This window comes from Phascolarctos cinereus, unplaced genomic scaffold, assembly GCF_003287225.1.
Source record: "Phascolarctos cinereus isolate Bilbo 61053 unplaced genomic scaffold, phaCin_HiC Scaffold_4;HRSCAF=312, whole genome shotgun sequence".
NCBI classification, from domain to species: domain Eukaryota; kingdom Metazoa; phylum Chordata; class Mammalia; order Diprotodontia; family Phascolarctidae; genus Phascolarctos; species Phascolarctos cinereus.
This window is the reverse complement of record NW_027555847.1, coordinates 679,762,754-679,789,351: the sequence shown is the minus strand read 5'-3', so window position 1 is coordinate 679,789,351 and position 26,598 is coordinate 679,762,754. Positions and strand designations below refer to the sequence as shown.

Sequence of the window (26,598 nt, the reverse complement as noted above, 5' to 3'; positions counted from 1 at the left end):
CTGTCGCCTTCCCTCCCTGGGCTTCTGCCATGGCGATGAAAAGCTGTCTTTCCCTGTGTTTCCACCTACTCCCTGGCCCGGGTAATGCTTTGATAAATGTTCTCAAATCAGCAGCTCCTCCACCTCCAGATGATGGTGCTATAAAAGCAATCACTATTGGAGGAAGGGCTGCTCTGAGAGAGAGGGGCCAGGCTTGGAGCAATGCTTAGCATTAATTCCACAACCAAGGAGCAGAGAGATTTCAGGCAGGAGATAGAGAAAAACAATTTTTTTCCTCCTTATCTTCTTTTTCCTTTCTGTCTCCCTGGGACCCAATTCTTGCTTGTCCACCATGAGATGGGAGGAAATGGGAAGGGGGGGATTGGGAAAGGATGTTGCATTCTTCCTAGCAGGGGGCTCTCCCCTTCTATCCCTGGTTAATTCCAAGGCAGGGAGGAATCTTTTCCTTCTATGGCAGGTTTCAAGCCTAGTTCTTTGCATTCCCAGGTCTGGTGGTCTGCCACCTGGCACAGGGAGAGCTCCTGTGGCCAGAGAACAGGGAGATCTCCAGACACTCCCTTACCACCAATCCACTTCTTAGCCCCATCCTATCTACGTGTTGCAAGCATCTTTTCTCTGGATCTGGATTGTAGGTTGTGCATGATACTGACTTGAATTCCTCACCTCCTTTTGCATCTTCCTGCCTTTTATGTTCTCCTTTCCCTTCCTCTGCCTCTTTTCTGCCTGGATCAGATGCCTGGAATGTTCCATTGCATTCCATAAAGGTGATGCCTGGTTCCCAGGCCAGAGAAATTCTAGAATGTAATGTCAAATGGTTCTAGGTTTGGAACTTCTTATGCCAAGGCCCCCCCCAACTGGTTCTAGACCAGAAGGCCTCAGACATGTGGGCATAGTGTGCCCCTCTTTATAGTTTCCTCTACAAATTCCTATATTTGTGCCCTGGCTTGGAGGGGTACCCTTCCCAGCTCCCTGGACCTGTGAAGATGTTTCTTTGGTGGAGAGGTATTTCCACTTCCTCTAGCCCTCAAGAAGTGAACCTTCCCCATCAATGCTTGCCCCTGTTGGATTAAGTATAGCTGCCTTAGAAAAGTTGAATGCTGGGGCTGGAAGGGACATTAGAAACAAAAATATCTGAGCCGGAGGATCCAGCTGGAGGGACCTCAGAGCCCATCTAGTCCAATCCCTTCATTTTAGAAATGAGGAAACCAAGATCCAGGGAGGGGAAGTGACTTGTCTGAGGTCATACTAGGAGTCTAAGATTAGAATTTGGGGTCTCTCCAATTCCAGACCAGCACCCTTCCCATCACTCTGGGCTGCCGCATTTGGAGAGAACAAGAGCAAAGAGTGTTGGAAAGAAACCAGACTATGCTATTCCTCCTTCACCCCCACCCCAGATTCCCTCAAATATGATGTTCATGGGCCTATCCCTTCTGCTGCCTCCTAACACGTAGCTCTGAGTGGTGAGGAGGTTGGAAGGTTAGGTGTGTGAGGCTGGGGCGGGGCATTGGAGGTGGCCTGATGCCCGGCTAGATGGGGAGGGAAACATCTCTCTGTCCTTGATGGGGGGCGGGAGGTTCTCAGCGCCATCGCTGTAGCCTCCCTGACCTCCCCTGTGTTGAGTCCCTCCATCCTCCCTCATGCTCTTTCCCTCCCTCCCCTCCTTCCCTCCCTTCCTCCTCCCCAGGCGGGGGCACTGGGCGCCCGAGGCTGCAGAGCCGGTCTCGGGCCAGCAGGTGTCGCTACGGAGCGCTTCTTTTGTGGTCCTGATGCTGCCGCTGGCCTGAGAGCGAGAGAGCTTCCTCTCCAGCTGAGAGCTTTTCTCCTCCGTTCATTTGCTCTTATCCAACCTGTGTCGGTCTCGGGCATGGCCAGATTGACGGAGAGCGAGGCGAGGCGGCAGCAGCAGCAGCAGCTCCTGCAGTCCAGAGCCTCCCCCATGAGCAGCGGCCCCGAGCCCCCCGTCCAGCAGGACAGCATGAAGGACCTGGATGCCATCAAGCTCTTCGTTGGCCAGATCCCCCGCAACCTGGAGGAGAAGGACCTCAAGCCCCTTTTCGAGCAATTCGGCAAGATCTACGAGCTGACGGTGCTCAAAGACCGCTATACCGGCATGCACAAAGGTGCGCCCCCGCCCCGCCCCTCCCCTCTGCTCTCCACCCCGCCCTGGGGCCAGCCCGCCCGCCGCCTGCCCGCTGCCTAGCCGCCGCTTGCCCCCTCCTCTGCTCCTTGGTGCTACCCCTCTTCTAGCATCCTAGCGCTCTCCTGCTCTCGCGCATCCCTCTCCCTCCCCACTCCACTTTCTGGCATCATTATCATCATCATCATCATCATTATCATCATCATCATCATCATCATCTCATCATCATCATCATCACCACCATCATCATCTCTTTCTTTTCCTTTTCCTTATCCCTTTCTCCTTCCTCTTTCCCCTATCCTCCATCAGCCTCCCTTCTTTTCTTTTCACTCCTGTCCTCCTACTGCCTTCCATCCTCCCCCTCCATCCTTTGCTTCCTTCTCAGCATCATCTCTCTCTCTCTCTCTCTCTCTCTCTCTCTCTCTCTCTCTCTCTCTCTCTTTCTCACTCCCTGTCTCCCCCTCCTTCCCTCTCCATCCCATCCCCCCATCTCTCATACCTTTCCTTCCCCCCCCAAGACCCCTCTGTCTCATCTTCTTCACTTCCCCCATCAGCCCTCCCTCTTTTCCTCCTCCCACTCCCCCTGGGTTTCTAGGGGTGGTGTGGGCAGATTAGGGCTGTCCCCCTCCCTACTTTTCCATTCATCCAAGCTTTTGACAGGAGCAACCCAGGAAGTTTTAACCTCCGGACAGAATCCCATTGGTAATTTTCACAAAGGGGACGCGCCTGTGCGAGAGACTGGGGAGATCAGAAACACTAAAGGTCCAACTGTCCAGTGTGCAAACAGATGCCAAGGAGGCCAGCTAGTTGGTAACTACAAAGAAAAAGGGGATGGGTATGTGTGGGGAGAGAGGATATATGGGAAGAGCATTCCTATTTGTGAAAATGCAATCTTCCCCCAAGGTTTGGGGGAAAGAGTCTGTCTCTCCCTTCCTCCTGCATTCACCCACCTATTGCCCATTTTGGAAAGCATCTATCCCCCTCCTTCCTCCATCCAACATTCCATCCTTCCCTCCATCTCTCTGCCATTTCCTCATGCCTAAATTAATCCTGGATGAGGCAGGTTGGGGGAACGGGGTGAAGGGTTTCCTGTATCTGGAGACAATGAGTCCTTCAAAGGCAGAGCTGGGCAGAATCCTGGTGTGGAAATGAGAATCATTTGGCTAGTTTTGATAGACAGAGAAATAGGAAATTGCCCAGACCAGAAGGAGGTGGGCTTCCTGCAACCAGATGACCTGCCTCTGTAGAATAGAATCTCATTAAAATACAGAAGAATCCAATGATAACAGGAGAAGAAAATTGTTTATGGTTCAACTTATATCTTGGGTTCAGATTGCTCTTGTTAAATCAATTGTTCTGTGAGGGTATGCCCGTGCATAGGAATTATGGACAGAGTTGACATGGTAAATATAGAGGCTTATGTTGTTGGCATCCCTGTTTCCAATTCTCTTGTGAGCAACCAAGAATATTTAGGGAGATGAAAACATGCATAGAAGATCTTTGTGCCAGTTGCTGGGCAGGTACTGGAGTCCCAGAGAACCCTTGGTGCCCCAGATCTTCTACCCCTGGCTGGAGGCCCCAGTCTACACAACCTTCAGTGTGCCTCTCTAGATGCCATCTTCTAGGGGTCTTAAACATGAACCAGGGGGCCCTTTCCCCCCAGAATGCCTTCCCAATGGGGCAGGCATGTAAAGAGAATGTTGGACAGATGTCCAGACCAAATCTACGGGGGCTGATTCATTCCAAAGCTCTTGCCAGGTCCCTCAAAGGGAAGGCTGATGTCCTCACACTCACTTAATGGAGGAACCTTCTCAGAACAGCCCAGTAAAACCCTAAATTGGACCAGTAAAATCTTCTGCTCATTCCCCTCAGCTTAGCCATGTGATGGAGATGGCTAGATTTGATAAAAGATTCAAGAACTGGAAACTGAATGAGTAGATTGGACTTCTCTGGGGCCCTAATGAAGCCCAAATTCCTCAGCCTTCCCTCTTCTACTCCCTCCCTTCTTCCAACATGTGTGAAACATGAATCATCACTATCTAGAAAGATTCCCACCCTGGGTGGGGCTGGAGGTTGTCACACATGGCTGCTAGCACACTTTGCAAGAGACCAGGGCTCTTTTTACAAGGTTCTCTTGGTGTCCTGGGCTCCTGAGATGTGATCCAAGAAACTGGAGGAGGGAGGGTTGTTGTCTTGGTGATGGGAGACTTGAAGCAATTTGTTTCCTTGTTAATTAACCTTCCCTTCCTCCTCTCCCCTCCATCACACACACACACACACACACACACACACACACACACACACACATACACACATACACACTTCCTAATTCTATGTTACTCTGCTGTTGAGATCAGTCTTCATCATCATGGCAGGGAGAGGAGAGTCAAAACACTGGGGGAGGCAGAATCATGGACTTGTCTACCATGAATAATGACTTCCTGGACCCAGGGAGATGGGATTAAGAAAGTATTCAGTATGCCCCAAATGCAAGGGGTATCACCCACTTTCCCCTCTGCTTATAGGCTGTTCTGACTCATAGAATCTCTGGGGTGGCCAATCTAAGTACCCCTATTTGGACAAGTGCCATGCCTCAATGGTAACATAAGGGAAGAAAGTAGAGCGCCAACATATGACTAACTGCTGGAGCCCTGAAGAAGTTTATTTCCATCAAAGCAAAGTTCACAGGCAGGTTTCCCCCTTTTAAGCCCCTCTCTGTATCTTGGCCTTACACCTTTGTTTCAGAATTTCCCTGAGGAGTGGGTTTGAGTTACCGTGGCTTGCCCCAGTGCTGGAGGAAGTGGTGAGAGGGGCCAATTGGCAAGGTGTCACCTACACACCATTTCAGGTCCTGGGGTAATGTGCTCTGTGCTTAAGTATAGGTCTGGTTGAAGGCATCCAGGAGAGGGAAGGGAGGGGAGTAGAAAATGTGGGCTTCCTGATAGAGAGAACCTTGGGCCAAGAGTCAGAAGAACTGGCTTCTAGCCTCAATTCAGACACTGATGAATTTGTAACCTTGGGTGAGTCACTTTGCATTTGGGACCTCAATTTCCCCATCTGAAAAATGAGGATTTGGATTACATGACCCCTAATGTCCATTCCAATTCCAAAATCCTATGTTCTAAGGGTCCTCCTCAACTATGACATTCTCTGTTCTAAGGGCCCTTCCAGTTCTAACATTCTACGTTCTAGGTCCCTCCCCAATCTGACATTCTACATTATGTGATTCTAGGAAAGGAGGCAGCGAATTAATGGAGAGCTGTGTGTGTTTAAGTGAGGCTGAGTTGAAGGCAAGGAGAGAATGGTGCTTTTTAGTTGCTGGTCAAAGAGGGGAGTAATGGACATTTGATTGGGACAATCAGAAGAAGACTACCTTGCAAGCCCAGTATCTTATTTGGGTCTCAGAATCACCCTGTGAGGCCAGTAAAAACAGGGATTATTTCCCTCATTTTGTAGCTGGGGAAACTGAGTCCTATAGAGGAAAAGGGTCTTGATGGAGGTCACTCAGTGACTCAGTGGCACAGGTAGACCTGGAACTCAGTACTTTCCACCCCTGACTTTTTGTCACACCTGCAGCTGTTTAGATTTGGGTGGAAATGTCTGGACAGGGCTGGGTGCTGAAAGCTGGGGAGATTAGGGTGTGTATGTGTATGTGGTTGGAGGGTGGGACCAGATCTCTCCAGAGCCCCCTTGGAGAGGGCGAGGGAATAAGTATCATTCCCACAAAAACTGGTGTTGTTGATAGATACAATCGCTCCCTGAGCTGGGCACTCGGAATAAAACTGCTCTGTGTGTGTGTGTGTGTGTGTGTGTGTGTGTGTGTGTGCCGCCACTCTCAGAACAAACCTGTTACCATCTGACAATGCTGGGCCTCGAAAATAGATCGGTGTGGCGTGGTGGGGGCTGGGAGCCAGGAGGGCATGGGAGGGGGAGGGGTACCCGTGAATAAAACACTCATTTCATTACAAACAGCCTGTTAAATATAGTCTGCGTTTGTAGGTTGAGGTCAAGCTCCAGACAGAGGCAGAAATCTGTCACTACCCTGTATGGAGATGAGAAGGCCAGTGCTGGCATTACCTGGGTGGGCTCCTTATAACAAAACTCATTCAGAAACACAGGATTCTATAGCAAAAAAAAAAAAAAAACCTCTCCCCTAACCTCTGCTCTGAGTTGTTTTTCGGTTTTTGTTTTTGTTTTCTTGGTGTGTGTGTGTGTGTGTGTGTGCATGTGCCTATAGATACGTATTTGTGGAGAGAGACAGAGACAGAGAGACAGAAAGAGACAAAGAGAGACAGAGAAAGGCAGTGAGACAGAGAGGAGGCATGTGGGGCTGCTGTTTTGGGTTGTCAATTTTCTTTCCAGGGAAGGATGCTTATGAGTGCAAGTATAGAATTTGGGAAGGGGGGGATTTCACTCCCTGATTCCCCCATCCCATTTATTTCCAATCATTCCTGATTCTTCTGACCCTCTGGCCTCTAGCCCCTGGGGCCATCCAGTGATATTTGGGAAATTTTCTTTCCCCTCCCTCATCCTGCTTCCCAGGACCCAGCACCCTATTCTTATCTCCCTCATGGGCCCAGGGCCTGGCAAATTTGGCGCATCTGGTGGGCATCGTTAATTTTTCTATGAATGTTAATGCTTTAATGTCAATATTATTATGAAGTGGCTTATACATTCATATTAGCAGATGAATATTAATGCTCCAACACCCTCTGTAGTGGCTCGTGTTACTCCAGTTCCCCTGGTATTTATTCACAATGCCGTTTTTTTTCTATTTATGTTAATCATATATACATTTGCATATTAATGGTAATATTTGTCTTAAAAGGGCTATTTTGAGGGCGGGAAGCAAGGATGTGTCTTATCAGAGATGGGGGAGAGATAGACCACCGGCCGGCACCCCAGGATTTGGAGGGATGGTGGCACCTCGCAGGGTCTGGACTGGGTGTCCTCCCTAGTGGGTTTTAGGAGGGATGGGAGGTAAAAAGAGGAAGCTCTGAAGCATGAGATTTAGAGAGAGCCTGACGTGGAATCCGGAGAGAGAGGAAGGAGGGAAGTCTGGAGACAGGAAAGGGGGGAGGGAGGTGGGAGAGGCGAAGCAAGGGGATGGAGAGGGGAATGAGACTTATAGGGTATTATGCCAGGTGAAAGCTGATCAGCTTAAACCCCGGGCTGGGGAACACAGTCAGACCAAGCAAGGACAGGAAAGACCAATTCCTGTTACTTCAGGGCAGGATTGTTGGATTAGAGACAGGCATCACAAGGGTGGGGTCCCCAAGGAGCCTGGTCTGTTCGTTCTTTCCCCGGGGAGAAGGGAGCAGCAGTGGTCTGAGGCCCGAGGAGCTTCGGGCTTGATATCGGTCAATCATCTCATTTGACTGAGCACCTCCTGTGGTCATTTTTCACGTGCATTTCACAAAGCCCTTTTTCATTTGGATCTTCATTTGATTTTTACAATGCCCTCTGTAAGGCAGACAGGGCAGGAATTATCACCCCCCTTTTACAGGTGGGAAAACAGACTCAGCAGAAGTGACTTGCCCTGTAAAATAGGGGCTGTAAGTGAACTTCCAGCCCTTTCTATGTTCTGTCCTAAGAGATGTCTCCCAGATCTGACACTCTGTATTTTAAGGATCCTCCCAATTCTAATATGAGCCCTTTTTCAATTCTCCAGAGTTGGTAGTGTCCCATCTCCGGAAGTTACTCTGTATTTATTTTTCATCTTGTATTTACTTATCTGTGCACTTCTCCAGTAGTCTGTAAGCTGACTGAAGGCAGGTACTGTCTCATTTTGTCTTTCTATCCCCAGCACCTAGGACAGTGCCCCGCTCAAAGGAGATGCCTAAATGGGCTTGCTGAACTAAATTGAGTGCTACATTCTAAAGTTCCTCCCAGCTCCGACATTTTATATTCTTAGGTCTTGTCCAGCTCTGAAATTCTGTGTTCTAAGGTAATTTCTAGCTGACTGTGTCGCTAGACCTGGCCTTCATGAAGGTTGTAGCAACTACGTGGTTCAATGGATAGAGCAGTGGGCCTGGAGTTAAGAAAAGTTGATTTCAAATTCAGCCTCAGACACTTACTAGCTGTGTCATCCTGGGCAAGTCACTTAACCGATGCTTAAGTTTCTCTGTCTATAAAATTGGGAAATAATGGCACCTACTTCCAAGGGTTGTTGTGAGGAACAAATGAGTATTTCTAAAAAGCTCCTGGTGCATAGTAGGTACTTAATAAATGCTAGCTCCCCCTCTCCGATTTCTAGCTCAGTAGGAGAGAAAAGACAGATGTACCTGTTAACAGTGATCAAGAAAACAGCTTAATAAGACAGTTTCAGACAAGATGCTCAGACAAGATGGAAATCTCACTTTCAGCTCAGATGATCAGAAAGTCTTAGAGGAGGTGGTGTTTGAAAGGGGAATGGGAGGAATAAGTCCCCAGAGAGCCAAGGATCACCAGGAAGATAAAATGTACAGCCTCAGTGCCTCTGTGACTAGCTGGGGTGTGTGTGTGTGTGTGTGTGTGTGTGTGTGTGTGTGTGTGTGCATGTGTGTGGGTGGGGGAGTGAGTGGGTTAGCATGTACAGGTGGGTGGGGTGTGTATATCTGTAGATGTCTATGGGTGTGTGTATGTGTGTGCAGGTGTGGGTGGGAGTATGGAATAAGTAGTTCCTCTGGTTACAGGGAGGGTCTGCATGAAACCATCCATACTTCCCCACCTGCTTGTGAACATACAAATACTTGAGACAGGAGAGCCTATTGGGGAGGCAGGTCAGAGACCCTGCTACAGGAATCTACTCTAAGGTGGATGGGTGGGAATAGAGGAAATTATGAGAAGTCAGGTTGAATTTGATACAAAAATGACTGTCACAACAGCCAGAGTCTGGAGGGGACAGAGTTCCCTGTCCCTAGAGATTTTGAATCACAAAGCTGGGTGACCCTCTGCCAGGAATGATGTAGAAAGGACCACGGCATTGGCAGATGGTTGGAACAGGGGCCCTCCAGGTCTTGTTCATCCTTAATTGAGGAGCTGTTGGGAGGAGAGGAGGTATGAAAAAACCAGGCTCTATCTGACTGGCTCAGACTATCTTCTGACCCCCAGGAGGTCCTGGATGAAGATCTCATTGCATCCCAGCTGACTTAAGTCCCTGGAATTACCTGGAGTGACTGGGCATGATTAATAAAAATGATAATAAATGCTAGTGGATCTCTGTTACCTGCAAGACCAAATATAAGCTCCATTGTTTGGCATTTAAAGCCCTTCACAACCTGGCCCCATCTTACCTTGGCAGTCTTATCACACATTTCGTTCAGTCATTTCATACTCTCAGTTCAGTTCAGTCATGTCTTACTCTCCGTAACTCCATTTGGAGTTTTCTTGGTGGAGATACTGGAGTGGTTTGCCATTTCCTTCTCCAGCTCATTTGACAGGTGAGGAAACTGAGGCAAACAGGGTGAAATGCCTTGCCCAAGGTTACCTAGATAGTAAGTGTCTGAGGCTGGATTTGAACCCAGGTTTTCCTGGCTCTAGAGCCAGTGCTCTATCCACTTCGCCATATAGCTGCCTCCTTGTACACATTACTCTCCTTCATACGTACATGACGGTTCAGCCAAACTGGCCTTTTTCCTGACCCTGTCACATGACACTTCATCACTCCTCTTCTCCTGCTTTTACACAAGCTGTCTCCCATATTTAGGATGCTTTCCCTCCTCTCTTCCCTTTTGAAGAATCCCTCCCAAGGCTGAGCTCAAAGGTTACCTTTTACAATAAGACCTTTCCTCACCAACCAGTGATCATGGTGCCTGGCTCATAGTAGGCATTTATTTTATTTTTTGTTTTATTTTTTAGGTGATTGGGGTTAAGTGACTTGCCCAGGGTCACACAGCTAGTAAGTGTCAAGTGTTTGGTCTGGGGCTGGATTTGAACTCAGGTCCTCCTGACTCCAGGGTCGGTGCTCTATCCACTGCACCACCTAGCTGCCCCAATAGTAGGCATTTTAAAAAATACTTGTTCCTTCCTCCCCTCCCCTTCCCAATTTGACCCAAATTATCTTATATCCATTCTGGGGTATCCCTCTGTGTTCATGTTGTCTCTCTATGATTTTTGTCAAATCCTCAGTGCCTGGCTCATAGTAGGCACTTAAATACTTGATGATCGTTCGCTTGGTTGAATAACAATAGCATTTACTTAGTACTTGAAATTTACATAGTGATTCAGCTTATGGATTGTACTTTACAGCTACAAACCACCTTGATCTTCAATAGCAATCTTTTGAGGAGGTTGAGCAATGTTACTATCCCCATTTTACAGTTTATAGGATAATTCTAGGATTTGGAGCTAGGAAGGACTTTCTAGTGCATCTGGTCCAACCCCCTTCCTTTAGAGAAGAAGAAACTCAGGCTGAGAGGACTGGAACCCAAGTCTTTCTACTCTAAGAGCCTTGAATGGAGAGGGCATTCAGTATATGTTGGGTTGAATTGAATTCTATTGAATTCTTGATCCTGGGCAACTATCCCTGTTGGGCTGGTGCTGGGAGTGCCTCCTCTCTCCCACAGCCCCTCACTGCAGCGAATACATACTCACATATTTAGAGGTCTTTTAATTTACTCTTTAAAGTTAATGTAAGGACAGCTAGGTGGCACAGTGGATAGAGCACTGGCCCTGGAGTCAGGAAGACCTGAATTCAAATCTGGCCTCAGACACATAACACTTACTAGCTGTGTGACTCTAGGCAAATCACTTAACCCCAATTGACTTGCCAAAAAAAAAAAATTTTAAAAGTCAATGCAGCTCCATAGGCATAGAGGGATGAGTGGAGAGTCAGGGACCTAGGCTTTTGTCCCACTGGAGCTCCCTGACTGGCCTCTAGCCTGGGAATTGTGTGTCTGGGTGACCTCACTTTGTGAACCTTGGGCAACTCTGCCTTCTTGGTTGGGAGCAGGAGATTCCGTCTCCCTGAGCTTTGGTTTTCTCTGTACCTTTGGTCCTATTTCCTTCATGGGCCATCCCACCTCTGGCATCCTGTGTTCTAAGAGTCTTTCCAGCTCTGACATCCTGTGTTCTAAGAGTCTTTCCAGCTCTGACATTCTGTGTTCTTAGAGTCTTTCCAGCTCTGACATTCTGTGTTCCAAGAGCCCTCCCAGCTCTGACATCCTGCATTCTAAGGGCCTTTCCCAGCTCTGTTACTTCGTGTTCTAAGGACCCTCCAAACTCTGACATTGTGTCCTGAAGGCCCTCCCAGCTCTTACATTCAGTGTTTTAAAGGGCTCTTCCAGTCTCGATAGGCTAGATTCTAAGATTCCTTCTAGATCTGAACTTTTGCATTCTAAGGACCCTCCCAGCTCTAACATTCTGTGTTCTAAGGGCCCCTCCCAGCTCTGGGTAGGTGGTTGTGTCTTCTTTTTCTTCATTCATTCTTTTCTTCATTCACTCATTCAACAGTTCAAGTGCCTACTATAGTGCTATACAAGCACTTAATAGATATTAATTTTGTTGAGTGAGAATTTATTAAGTACTTATTGCCATTTTGCAGGCTCCTGTGATGGACTTCCTGTAGCAGGAGAGAGATGAGTAAGAGATGCCCTCATGGAGCTCACTGTCTACTAGGGAGGTGGAGACTTCCACAAAAATAACAAAGCAGGATGTGCTGAGGTCCACAAAGACATACAAAGCTCAATAAGCTTCCTGCTGGCGAGATCAGGAAAGTTTTCACAGAGTAAGAGACACTAAGCTGAGACGTGTAAATCAGGGAGAATTTCTAAGGAAAAGATGGTGGACCTACATTCTAGTAGGGAGCAAAATACAGGACACATTTAAGGACAGCAGCTTGTTTACAACGTATCATATGGGGAGGGGAGATAAGTCTGTGAAGGCAAACTAGTTAGACTGTTGGGGACCTTGAATGCTAGGCTGAAGATTCTACCCCCCTCTCCTATGGGTACTGGGGAGCCATAAAAGGTATCAGACTAGGGGAGGGCCGTAATTGGAGCTGGGATTTAGGAAGGTGGTTCTGATGGTCTCTGAAGGAGGGTTCATGGGATCATTGATTTAGAGCCTGAAGGGCATCCCCTCCTCATTTTCCATATAAGGAAACTGAAGCATTTACCGGTTAAGTAATTGGTCCACATAGGTAGGAAGCAGAAGGGCTGGGACTGAACCTAGGGTCTTCTGCCTCCAAAATCAATCATTCTTTCCATTGTATCACTCTACCTACTGGAATAGAGAGGAAGATACCGGAAGCAGAGAGCTTATCTGGGGAGGCTTTGTATTAGTCCAGGCAAGAGGTGATAAAGTCTGAGTGAGGGTGGTGGCCATCAGAGTGGCAAGTAGGGACTGTCACAGCTAGGATGAAAGGGACTTGGACACTGGTTGGCTGTGGTGAGGTCATCAAGGAGGCACCAGAAATGCCCTATTAGTTTCAGGCTGCAGAGATTTGTTGAGGTCTCCAGGCATAGAGGGTGGCCAAGAGGCCCCTAGACATCCCAAAGAGGTTGCCTTTCTGGGATCCCCAGAAGAGGATGGATCTGCCCAGAGATTCAGTTTGAAAGCAGTACTTTGGGGGACCCTGAAGAGAAGGTCTTTTAAGATGGAGGACAAGCACATGCCTCCCCATCCTTGGCCCATCCTCCCCCTCTGCTAAGGACTGGAACATCCATGAGGGTTTCTCCAAGGACCTCATTTAAAGTATAGGAAGTGAGTACAGAGGACAAGACCATGTATAGATTTGCATATGATTGAGGGACATTTGCATGTGTCACCAGAGGCAGCATTGCCTTTTCCTCATCATTTTTAGGTTGAAATGTTATCATGGTTTCTTCTCCTGGACTTGGCTTTTCTTACCATCTACTATCTCTGATCCTCACCTCTAACTGGGGAAGAGGTAGTAGGGGGGAAGGGTTGAAAGACAAGGGAGAGAAGACTTCCTATTTAGAGTCAAGACTAGTCTGACCCTGCTTAGCTGGTGGGAGTCAGCCAAGTGGGACAGGCATGGGAGCAGCAAAAGAGTTGTTACCATCTGTTAAGTGGGCGGTCTGTCCAAATGGTGTTCTTCAGACACATAGAGGAAGCATCCTGATTACAGTCAGAAACCATCATGCTTTGAGCTGTGTCTTCATCCACACTCTCTTGCCTGGCTTCCTCTTGTGAGCAAGAGGACATGTATATGACATGTCTGATGGGCATTAGGGCTAAGGCTGGGACTGCGATCAGGGTTGAGATTGCCTGGGTTCAATGTTCAGTCTGGAGCAGGACCAAGTTCAAGGACTGGGTTGAGGCTGGGTTTAGGTTTTGGGACCATGCAATTCCACTAGACTGTGGGAGCTGAAGGGAACCTTAGAACAAAGAATGCAGAAAATCAGAACTGGGAGGGCCCTTAGAACACCAGATGTCAGGGCTGGAAGGGCCCTTAAAGCACAGGATGTCAGGACTGGGACAGCTCTTAGAACAAAGGATGTCAGAACTGGGAGGGTCCTGAGAACACAAGATGTCAGGGCTGGGAGGGCCCTTAGAACATAGGATGTCAGGACTGGGACAGCTCTTAGAACAAAGGATGTCAGAACTGGGAGGGCCCTGAGAACACAGAATATCAGAACTGAAAGGAAACACAAACCCTGGTTTTGTATGTAGTCCAGTCCCCTCATTCCAAAGATGAGGCAGCTGAGACCCAGTGAGGGGACATATTTTGCTCAAGTTCACATGGACTTAAAATGAGGGGGTAGACCCAAAGACTCAAATCCAGGTCTCTTCCAAGGCCAGGTCAGGTCCTTTTCCATTATGCCATACTTTCTCCTGTGGAGACAGCCTGTCTCTTAGCATACTTTAGTTTCATTTTGGTGCCCCAGGGCCAAATGACTGAGCAGGGCATGACTTTATGCTCAAAGGAAAAATAATAAAGAGAAAGACCAAATTTAGTCTATTTCTTTTAGACAATTCAAATAAGAAATCTTGTTGAGTTAGAGTTACTTCTAAAAAGCTTGGAGAGTCATTTAGATTCCCTTTATCCCCTGACCACCCTCTAATGAAGAAGATTCTGATTTGTGACCCTGCCAGTAGGGACTTGAGAACATGGAACACAGAATGTCAGAGCTAGAAAGGATTTTGGAACATAGAACATAGAATCACAGGATTTGGAAGTGGAGGAAAGTGTAGAGATTTTCTTATTCAACCCTCTCATTTTACAGATGGGGAAATCAAGGTTCAGATTATCTCTTGGGTCCCTTCCAACTCTGATTCTAAGAGAAATCTGGACCCAAAATGAATATCTAAAGCCAGCTGTAATTTCTGCCAAGCTAGCTGAGCTTGCTCTTGAGGCCAGCCCACTGGACAGATTCCGGACTTGAGTCGCTAGTCCTTTACTTTCTTTCTCCCTCTTCCTTTCCCCACTGATCTTCAGCATAGCTAGTACTGGAGGCTGATATTGGCATGGGCGGGGGGGGGTTGGGCTGGGATGGCAGGCGGGGGAGAGGAGCAACATTTACTGAAGAGAATTGGCCCCTGGATGGAGTTGGCCCCTGCTAGCCCTTGGCAGGCAGCCTCCATCCTCTGCCAGCCAGGGATTTCCATATTTTTGGAGCCTGTTAAATTATCAAAGGGCTGCTGTGCATAGCTTCTACTCCTCTCCTCTTCCTACAAATCAAATTATCAGAGGCAAGATTGGATTGTAAATGGCTTAAGACGATCTATTCATTGTTGATATTAAAGTCCCCTTGGTCTGAAAGCACTGGAGAGTCCCAGGCCCTCCAGCCTCCCACATGGAGCCCTGACATGACTAACAACAAAGGTCAATCTGTTTTTCCACACACCTGGCTCAACTCCGGAAGCCCTTCTGGCTGGAACAATATCACTGGGGAATACAAAGTTTGGAGATCCTGCAAATGGGTGAAAAGGCTTGGACTCTGCAACGAAAGTCAGGGCAGTGATGAGCCTCAGAGACTCTTGGGTTTGCACCACAGTCTCTTTGCTTATTAACAGTTTGACCTTGGAAAAGTCACTCAGTTTCTCAGAGTCTCAGTTTCCTCATCTGTAAAATGAGGAAGATAAGCCCTGCCCTGCCTCCCTTGTGGAGGTGTTGGAAAGATCAATCCAAGCAACCAACCGAATGCTTATAAGTGCCTAATATGGGCCAGGTATGGTGCTGAGGGACCAAGACAGATTGACATCATTCTGCCCTCAAAGAGCTTATATTCTAAAGAGGGAGACAATATATACATATCTAGGGATAGATAAAACATATATATAGGAATATACAAAATACATAGAAAGGGTGACCTCATAGGGGAAGGGACTGACAGCTGGGGGCACCAGGAGGGGCCTCATGTAGAAGGTAGCACTTGAGCTTAAATATCAAAGGGAACTGGGAATTCTAAGGGATGGAGGTGAGAAGAGAGAGCATGAGTTGAGCGGCAAAAAGGCCAGTTTGCCTGGACCACAGAGTGTGTGAAGGAGAGAAATGTGTAATCAAATCTGGAAAGGTAGGATGGGGCCAGGTGGGGGGGGAATTTTCCAGCCAAACAACAGCGTTTTTATTTGATTATATATGTGTGTGTGTACACATGTGTAGATATGTGTGTATACATACACATATACATCATATATGCACACACATGATATATGTATCTGTCTGTGTCTGTGTATATGGAGTGGCCAGAGATTATAGAGTAGTGGGGTGTTACAGTCAGATGGACCCGTTAGGAAAATCACTTTGGCAACCATATAGAGGATGAATCCGATGAAATAATGGATGGAAGAGTCTGTTGTAACCGCACGGTATAATAGAAATGTCAGCTATTGTCATTATTATTACAAATGCATGTGTTATCTTTTGTGTACAAAGATGATACCCCTGAATCACCCCCTCTGGAAAGGGAGCTTCGCCTGCCTGCTGTCTCCAGCAATGGGAATAGGCTGCTCTGAATTATCTCTATTTTTCTCACCTTCTTCTTTGTGACCAGCAGCATATTTCACATAGAGGGTGTCAGGGTTCAGGCTGTAGTGGTAGAGTAATACCTCCATATGGGAACAGGGAGGGGATCAGTCTGGGGCATAGGCATCCAGATTACAGAGGACAAGGTGGGGAAGTTAGGGAGTTGTCCGGTGTAGTTGAAACATAGATTATGTGAAGGGTAGGAGATACGATTATACACACAGGTTGGATCAAGATTTTGGAAGACCTTGAATGCTGGAGTGCAGAAGGGGTGGGGGCAGGGAGACTTTTTTTTTAACTGGGAGAGCAATGGGGAATCGTAGAAGGTTTTGTTTTTGTTTGTTTTGTAGAGAATTAGTCTGATCAGAGTAGGACACTGGGAAATGACGTAGAGGATGAAAATGTGAGGTGGTGAATTTACCCCACCCTAAATTTGAACATCTGTCCAGGGAGGGAGCTGGATTAGATGACCTCTCTAAGGTCTGATGGGCAAGGGCAGGTCCCAATAGAAGGTCTGCTGTTCTCCTTCAGGACACCTGTCGTTGTTTGGGAGTTCTTTATAATGAAAGCTAACATTCATATAGCACCTGCTGTGTGCCAGGTACTGTGCTAAGCACCAATTATTATCTCATTTTATCCTCACAACTCTGAGAGGTAAGTGTTATTACAGTTGAGGAAACTAAGGCAGACAAAGGCTGTGACTTGTCCAAGGTCCCATATCTAGTAAGTATCTGAGGTTGGATTCAAACTTAGGTCTTCCTGACTCCAGGCCTGCCATTCATTCTATCTACGGGGCTACCTCCATGATTAAATTTCTTCCGGTTATCAAGTTGAAATCTACACCTCTATAATAATGCTTGTAAGGCCTGAATTCACTACTGCCATAGATTAGTCTAACTCTCAGGGCCAACCAAAATGAGCCTAATTCATCTTCCATATACCAGCCCTTAAAATACTTGAGCATAGCTCTTATGCCCATCATCTTCTTTTCTTCTCTAGGCTAAGCATCCCCATTGTTTTTTTTTTTTGCATCAATCTTCATGTGGAATAATCCTGAGACCCTTCACCATTCTGATTATCTTCCTCTGGATGCTCTCCAGCTTATCAATGTGGGACATAGAACTATGAACAGCATTCTGTTCTGATGAGAACCTAGTATGACAGGGCTATCCCCTGCCTAGTCCTGGATATTCTGTCCCTCTTAATGTGGCCTAAAATCAAATTAGCTTTTTTGGTTGCCATACATGTCACAGGGTTGACTCATATTGAATTTGCAGTCCATGCACATACCCAGATCTTTTTTTCCAGGTAAACCTCCATGTAACCATACTTCTGCCATCTTGTACTTGTAAGTTGACTTTTTGAACCCAAGTGTATGACTTTACATTTAACCCTAGATTTCACCCAATATGTTCCATGTTTTAATGGCTCTTCCAGCTCAGAGGTTCTATTTTATGTTCTAAGGGCCTTCTGACTTTAATGTAATTCAACAATTTTTTATTAAACATTTCTATGTATAGGGTATTATGCTTGGTGTTGAGGATACAAAGATGAAAAACAATGTCATCCCTGCCCTCAAGGTGCTTACAATCTGTAGAAGGTTGAGAAATACAAATCCCAATAAGTTAGAATATAATAAAATCATAGGAAAGGTTAAAAAATGACATCATTATATTGGGGAATTTTGAGTGGCCCAGTTTGCATTGCAAGTTCAAAGTACATGAAGGCAGAGAGGGAGAAAGAAAGCCCGAAAGAGAAGTCAAAGCCAGATAAATGAAGACTTTAGATGCCAGCCTGAGGCACTTGTATTTTATCTGGGAGGCACTGGGGACCCAATGAAGGTTATTAACTAGGGTAGTGACCTGATCAGATTGGTGCATTGGGCAGTTTACTTTGTTGCAGTAAGAGTGGAAAGGAGAGTACCATTTTGAGAAATAACTTTGGAATTAGGATTAATAGGACTTGGAAACTGGTTTGTATTTGGGTGGAAGGGTTTAGGGAGAAGTCTTACCATGAGGCCATCAAAAGAAATAGAAAGATAGGTAGAGGATGAGTCCAGTCTGAAGAATTGGGCTTAGGGCATTGACTGCCCACTTAGGTAGAGGTATCTCAAGGGCATTTGGAGATCTGGGACTGGAGCTCAGGAGGGACATTAGATACAGATTTGAGAGTCATGTCCAGAAGCATAATATTTGGAATTGTAGGGTGAATGAGATGATCAAAGGAGTAGAGACCCTGGAGATGCCCACCCTTAGGGTCATATAAACTTGGGGGTGGGATTAGTCTCTAGGGTTCCTTCCAGCCCTGACATTTTCTGTGCTTAAATGAGGCAGTGAGATAAAGATGAATTAGAGAAGCCGGGTTCAAATTATGGCTCCTCCCTGTACTGGCTTTGTGACCTTGGACAAATTATTTCATCTCTCTGGGCCTCAGTTTCCTTCTGTCAAATGAGAGGCAGATGAGTGCCAAGATCCCTTTCAGCTCTAAATCTAAGCTCCCTAGGGTCCCTTTAAGATCCCTCCACACATTTGCAAATAGTCTCCTTGAAGCTGGGTGCTTTAGGACTCATCCTCCCCAAATTATACTATAGTAATTACTTCCTCTGCCCTCCTTCCACTCCCCACTCCCACCCACAATCCCCCACCCACCCCCATTTTGACATGACCTTCTCTGTGGGCTTTTATCCATGACTGTTCTCCTAATGACTCCCCCTGCCTCCTGCCTCCTCTTCTCCTTCCTCTCCAGCCAGAGCAAATCTCATCCCAAGCCCTTCCCTCCATTCCAGATAATTAACAAACAACTAAAAGATGGGATGGGGTGGAGAATGGACATCTTTCCCTGCCTAGGGCAGAAGAGCTGAGCCTGATGAAGGCAAACAAGAAAATACATGTCCCAAGAGTGGGGCTCAGGAGTGGTCAACAGAGAATGTGGAAAAAAGCAGTACTGGGCTGGTCGATGTTTAACAACTGGCTCTCCAGGAAAAATATACACTAGACATACTTTTAAATTCAATCCTCTTCATTAACATGTCTGCCATTGTTTTCTTAAGTTTAGACAATCCACAAGAGGTTGGACCAAACCTCTGTTGTAGGGTTTGCCGATTTCCAAGGAATAAATGCTCACGCTGAAAATTCACCCATCTTTGTGAACTATTGAAGGTAGCTCCAGCACACCTGAAAGAAAAAAAAAATCACGAATCTCTAACACCTGATTTCCATTTCTTTCTCCCCTCCTCAGGGTGTGCTTTCCTCACCTACTGCGCCCGGGATTCCGCCATCAAGGCCCAGACCGCTCTGCACGAACAAAAGACTCTGCCTGGGGTGAGTCTTAGTTGGGGCTGGGGGAGGAGAAAACCAGGGTGGGAGGAATGGAGACACCCCCAGAAGGGTATCTAGGGTTTAGGGAGGGAGTTGTGGTGGTAGACAACAAGCTTGGTCTAGATGAAGACCTCTCTCCTCCCTTTCTAACCCGTAATTACATACAGCAATTGCAGAGATGTAAAAATTGGGGGTGGGGTGGGGAAAGGAAATCTAGAAGATTTAGCAAAAAGAAAAATGAGTACTGCAGATCAGTGTAGGAGCCTTAGAATGTCATCCTTATATTCTCTGGTAAGGATTGACTCTTCTTCCTTTGTCAATTACGAATGAAACAGACCTGAGTTGGGCCGGGGCGCTTGGGTGGTAGTTCTGCCAGTGTATGCCAACTGTGTTCCTGGTGAGTTTTCCTTGCTCTCTGTCACCTCTCTCCACTTCACCAGGCTGACCAGAATCCTGAAAAGACTCAAACACAGAACAAAACAGAGAAAAATTAGCCATCTTCTGACTGAATATTAGCTCTGTGAGGGCAGAATCTTGTTTCATTTTTGGTTTTGTGTGTTTTCAGTGCTCAGCACATAGTGAACGCTTTAGTAAATTGTTGTGGATTTATTACATTATTACAATATAGTTATATTGTTTATTTATTATATTCCAAGATGTGGGGACTGCCTGTAAGCTCAGAGAATTTAGCTGAAGTGGGTATCCTGGGTCAGTGTAGGAGCTTGAGAAAGCTTTTCTGAAGTTCTGGAAATAGTCTTGGGGAATCTGACAAAACTGAGATTAGGCACAGAGACATCTAGCCTCAGTTCTGGGACTGACACAGTTGATCTCTTGGGGTCCTTTTACTTTCAGAGAGTAGTACCTTTCTGGCACCCCTTGGGGCAGGGACTTACTAGCGGTCATTTGTGATGTAGTATAAGGCCAGAGAGCGAAAGGAATAAGGCAGCCTGAACTTCAGGAAAAATAAGGCTGATGCTGGACAGCTCCAATATAGCTATGACCTCAGCAAAAGGCAATATAGAAAGAGAAGGTCCATGGGTCAGGAGACCTGGGTTGCAGACCAGATTGTGCCATGCATTCACTGCATGCCCTTAACAAGTCCTTTTCTCTCTCTGGGTCTCAGTTTCCCCATTTGTAAAATGAGGGAGATGAATTAGAGATGATCGCTAAGGTCCTGTCCAGCTATAAAATCCTAAAGCCCCAATAAAGTATCTGGCCTCTGACAGTGGGGCTGGCTTCCAAACCTCTTCCCTAATCTGTCTCCCAGAAGGCCAAGATGGGAGCAGGAGTGGGGTATTCCCTGAAGAGCCACCAAAGGGTTTTGCCTGCTGATCCAGCTCTCCCCTGGCACCGATGGGGGCCTCTTGCTTGCATCAGGCTCTCAGCAGAACAATCTCCAGGCATTTAAATTTGTGGATTAATTTGTAGGGAGGTAACACCTGCTAATTACAGAACTTCCCTGCTCACCTTATTGTGGGAGACTAGAGGAAGCGGCAGGGCTGGTGGCTGGATTTAATTTGTTAGGGGTGGGAGAAGTGTGGAGATAGGGAGGACTGGGGGGAGTGAGGGCAATGGAGAAAGACCTAGATTGGGAACCAGGATGTCTTGGGTCTAATTCTTATTCTGTCTCCAGCTCATCTTGTGGCCTTCAGCCAAAACCTTCCACTGGTAAGACTTGCCTGGGCCATCTTGGGCATGTTACTTAACCTCTCCTGCATCTTGGTTTCTGCATCAGCACAATGAGTGACTAAATTATCCCTAATCCTTTCTAACTGTAAATGCTATGAGCTCCTTTCTCCTTAGAACTAACTAGTACTGGGGGCAGGGAGGATGTGGCCACAATTTCAGTGCTATGATTGGATGGTGTCTGAGCGCCTTCTCAGCTCTGACCTTCGGTATTCTAAGGGTCTCCCAATTCTGACATCCTAGGTCCTAAGGACCCTCCCAGTTCTGACATTTCATGTTCTAAGGGCCCTCCCAGCTCTGATATTCCATATTCTAAGGTTCCTCCTGACATTCTAAGTGTCCCCCTGCCCATTTTCCCACCCTCCTACCCAGGTTGACATTCTCTGTTCTCTTCCATCTCTGACATTAGCGTGGTATGGTGAAAAATGCCAGATTTAGAATTCAGTGACATGGGTTCAAATCTCCTCTTTGCCATACGCTAGCTATATGGCCTTGGGCAAGTCATTTGACCGCCGGTGCCTCAGTTTCCTCATTTGTAAAATGAGGGACGGTACTCATTGACTCCCAGGTTTCTTCCAGCTCAGAGTCTATGATCTATGTTATAAATGCCCTTTTTGTTCTGACACTCCATGGCTATATTCTAAGCTCTACCTACTCCCAGCTATGATATATATATATATATATATATATATATATATATTTTTTTTTTTTTTTTTAAATATTCTTTATTCTACATTGTAAAAGCCCCTTCCTCTATAACACGCTATAGAGTCTTCATGGTTCCTAGGACAAATGGGGGTCTTGGGAGCAGGGAGCAGGTGGAGACAGAGGGCCTGCTCCTTTGTGGAATGTTTCTTGGCGTCCCCAGCTGTGACCTAGGTAGGTGCCTATGCTGCTGGTGCCTGAGGTGAATGAGAGCTGGGGTTGGAATGTGTGCATTTGGAGCATGTAGGGCATTGGACAACGAGGTCCCATGGGCTTAGTAGCATGCAAGAGTCAGGAGGAAGCATGTTGGACTAGGGAAGGAGGGCTGGAGGGTAAGAAGCTGCCCAGTAGAACCTGGAGACCAGGAATGCAATCTTATTTCAGTTTTGTGCCTTGGGCAAATCACTTTTCCCCCTTTCGGTACCTCAGTTTCCTCCTTGGTAAAATCAGGATAATAATGTTTTATTGGAGTGATCAAATGATATGGTTCCTTTATACATTCTTTGTAGTAAGGTTCGAAATGAATACAGGCTGGCATTATTCTTTTAATTCCCCCAGTGCCCTGATCACCATCTGGGTATGGAACCTAAAGAGACATTTCCCTAAGGCTCTCTAGCCATCTCGAGGAGAAGACTTGGGGGGTGGGGAAATAACCTTTGCTTTCACATCTCTGAAGAGACATTGTGGGACACAGGGAGTAGATCTCTCTGGATGAACCCAGAAGGCAGCCTTAAGATGAATGGGAAGAAGTTATAGGGAGGCAGATCTCATTTCAGTGCAATCAGAGATGCCCCACAGTGTAATGGCCTCTCTCAGAAGACAGGGCACCCCAAGGAGCAGAGACTTGTTGGGGATACCATGGGAGATTCATGTATCGTGTAGGGACTGGGGTAAGGGATGGCTTTGGGCTTTTTTTTTTCTTTTGTCTTTTAAAAAAGTTTTTTTTTTCCTATAGGAGGAAATGTATGTAAAAAAAAACAAACAAAAAATCACTCAAATTTTAAATGCTGATTTCCATTAATATATTTTGTTTTTTAAAAAATTTATTTTCATTATCTTTTGTTTTCATATTGCCTCCATTTCCCCATATATGCCTTCCCCTCCCCCTCCCAGAGGGCTATCCCTTATTGACAAAATTAAAAAATAAAAAGGAAGAGAGAAAAACCAGCAAAAAACAATCAACACATGGGAAAAATCTAATATTATATTCAATATTCCATACCCATGGACCCCACCTCGACAAAGGGACAGGGGGCAGTTCCTGTCATGTTTCTTCTTTGGGGTCAAGCTTGACCATTATAATTTCACAACATCCAGTTTATGGACCTTTCTAATGCTGATTAGAAATTTTAAATTCTGTGATTCTAAGAATCTAAGATGCTATGATTCCATCCCTTCCCATCTTGTTGTCTGAGATTAGCCATGACCTGGAGGAAAAAGAGGAAATATTTTTTCTAGGTGATGTCAAGAATCAGGAGGCCCCATGAGGTCACTCCTTCCAAGGGTCAGTCCTTCTGAATCTGTGACAAGCTGGCCCATCAAAAGGACCTGTCCTGCTTTCTGTCTCTCCTGGGGGAAAGAGCCCATGTGTTCAGGGCAGAAGGCTCCCAGAGGGACAGAGGGAGCTCAGAGCTTCAGCATAATTAACACATTGTAGAGAGCTAAATAGTTTCCCTTCTTCCATCTCCTTCCCAGCTTACTACCCTCCCCTGCTGTTTTTACTAGATCCACAGCCCCCCTCCCCCAGACTCTCTTGTAAGGTCTGTAAGGTTTTAGAAATATTTTGCCCCAAATGACTCTGTAAGGTAGGGAGTACTTTTCTCCTTCTCTCCCGCTGTCCTTCCTTCCCTTCCTTCCTTTCTCCCTACCTTTCTCCCCCCTCCTTTCCTTCCTTCCTTCTTTCCTTCCTTCCTTCTTTCCATCCTTTGTTCCTTCCTCCCTCTCTCTCTCCCCCTTCTTTCTTCCCTTTCTCCCTCTTCCTTTCTTCCTTCCTCCTTCACTTTTCCCCTTCCTTCTTTCTCTCTTTCCTCCCTTTCTCTCTCCCTCCCATCGTCCCTTCCTTTCTTCCTCCCTCCATCACTTTCTTCTTTCTCTAATTTCTTCTCACCCCTCCCTCTTTCACTCCTTCCTTCCCTCTTTCTTTCCTTTGTTCTCCCTTCCTTTTTTCCTCCCACCTTCCCTTTCTTCTTTCCTTCATTTCTTTCCTCCTCCTCCTTCTCTTCCCTTCCTTCCTTCCTGACAAATCACCTTTGGTCTATTTGGTATGTACCTATCACTGTACTTGTGTCTACTAGCTAGACTGTAAGCTCTTGGAGAGTAGGAAGTGTTTCCCCTTTGTCACCTGGCACAGGGCCTGTACATGTTAGGTGCTTAATAAATCTGGGCAGATTGACCAAAGTATTATTTTTCCCATTTTATAGCTTAAACAATCAATAAGCACTTATTAATTGGCCATTATGTGCTAGGCACTGTACTAGGCACTGAGGATATAATGACAGAAGTAAAACAGTACCTGCCCTCAAGAAGGTTACGTTCTATGAGGGAAGAAAATGTATACACATACAAGTATATACAAAATCAATAGAAGGTGATTTGGTATGGAGGAAGCACTGGGTTCTAGGGGAATCAGGAAAGGCTTCAGGGAAGAAGTGGTATTTGAGCTGGGCTTTGAAAGAAATTACGAATTTAAAGAGGTGGAGGGGAGGAGGGAGTACCCGGCAGGCAGGAGGGCGAGACCGTACAAAGCGAGGGGAAATGGAACGTGTGAGCAACAGCAGTGAGGCCAAGGTGGCAGAACCATGAAGTCTATGCGAGGTAGTTATGTGTAAGACAGGCTGGAGAGGTCACCTGGAGGAGACTGGGAAAGACTTTAATTGCCAAACAGAGGGCTGTGTATTTAATCCTAGAGGTAACAGAGTTTATTGAGTAGGGGAATGAAATGGTGAGACACGCGTTTAACTGACAGCCTCCCACTTGTTGGGAGGGAAGAGGGCTGGAGGAGATGATGACTTGTGATGTCGGAGCTTCCTTCCAGCTTGGAGGTTCTGATTCTGTGAGCAGTTGGTACTGGTACTGCCAGGGCCAGGACACAGGCTGTATATAACCTGTATGCTTTACCTGTATGGCTCCAGAATTAGGGGATTCTGGGAGGCATGTCTCTTTTCCAGGAATCTGGGTGAGAGCTCAGAGTCTGGAGCAGGGTGGGGGGTGGGAAGGGAGTTGAGGTGCTCACAAGAGAGACAAAGGAAAATTGGTGTATGAAGATGAGTCCTAGAGGGGCATTCTGGGTAAGGAGAATTTCACGTAGAGATGGGAAAATGTAAAATGTGTTGGAAAACTTTGAGTTGTCTGTTCAGATTGGAGAATAAAGTGTGTTTTTTTGTTTTTTTTTTAAATTTTATTAATTTATTTTGATTTATCAACAATCACTTCCATATGCTTTTGAGTTTAAAATTTTTCTCCCCCTTCCTCCCCAAGACGGCACACAATCTCATATAGGCTATACATTTACATTCCTATTAAACATTTTCACATTAGTGCAGTTGTAAGTAAAAATTAAAACCAAAAGGAGGAACCATCAGAAAGAGGAAACAAAACTCAACAGAAGAGAAAAAAAATGATAGCGATTCAACTTCCATAGTTCTTTCTTTGGATGTGGATAGCATTTTCCATCCCGAGGCCTTTGAAGATGTCTTAGATCCTTACATTGCTGGGAAGGGTTAAGTTTATCAATATTAGTCTTCGCATAGCGTGCTGTTATTGTGTGCAACGTTCTCTTGGTTCTGCTCACTTCACTCAGCATCAGGCCATACAAGTCTTTCCAGGTTCTTCTGAAGTCAGCCTGTTCATCATTTCTTTTTTTTTTAAATTTTTTTATTAATTTATTTTGATTTATCAACAATCATTTCCATATGCTTTTGAGTTGAAAATTTTTCTCCCCCTTCCTCCCCCCACCCTCCCCAAGATGGCACACAATCTGATATAGGCTTTACATTTGCATACCCATTAAACATATTTTCACATTAGTGAAGTTGTAAGTAAAAATTAAAACCAATAGGAGGAACCATCAGAAAGATGAAACAAAACTCAACAGAAGGTAAAAATAAGTGATAGCGATACAACTTCCATAGTTCTTTCTTTAGATGTGGACAGCATTTTGCATCCCGAGGCCTCTGGAGATGTCTTAGATCCTCGTAATGCTGAGAAGGGTTCAGTTTAACAATCTTAGTCATTGCATAACGTGGCTGTTATTGTGTACAAAGTCCTCTTGGTTCTGCTCACTTCACTCAGCATCAGACCATACAAGTCTTTCCAAGTTTTTCTAAAGTCAGCCTGTTCATCATTTCTTATAGCACAATACTATTCCATTACATTCATATACCACAACTTGCTCAGCCATTCCCCAATTGGTAGGTATCCTCTCAATTTCCAATTCTTTGCCACCACAAAAAGAGCTGCTATGAATATTTTTGTACATGTGGGTCCTTTTCCCATTTGTATGATCTCTTTGGGATATAGCCCTAGAAGTGCTATTGCTGGGTCAAAGGGTATGCACATTTTTATAAGCGCTTTGGGCATAGTTCCAAATTGTTCTCCAAAATGGTTGGATGATTTCACAACTCCACCAACAATGTATTAAGTGTTTCAATTTTCCCACATTTTCTCCAACATTTATCATTTTCCTGTTTTGTCATGTTGGCCAATCTGATAGGTGTGATGTGGTACCTCAGAGTTGTTTTGATTTGCATTTCTCTAATCAATAACGATTTAGAGCATTTTTTCATATGACTATAGATGGCTTTAATTTCTTCATCTGAGAACTGTCTGTTCATATCCTTTGA

At 45.9% G+C, this 26,598-nt stretch overlaps 1 protein-coding gene across 1 annotated transcript in view; it reads left to right on the top strand.

Moving 5' to 3' along the window:
- The first annotated feature begins 1,758 nt into the window (after positions 1-1,758).
- Positions 1,759-26,598, top strand: part of CELF5 (CUGBP Elav-like family member 5) — a 79,451-nt gene continuing 54,611 nt past the window's right edge. The window contains exons 1-2 of the mRNA XM_021009050.2: positions 1,759-2,120; positions 19,287-19,369. Coding sequence (XP_020864709.1) covers positions 1,865-2,120; positions 19,287-19,369 — 339 coding nt within the window. The 5' untranslated portion in view covers positions 1,759-1,864. The remainder of the gene's footprint in view (positions 2,121-19,286; positions 19,370-26,598) is intronic.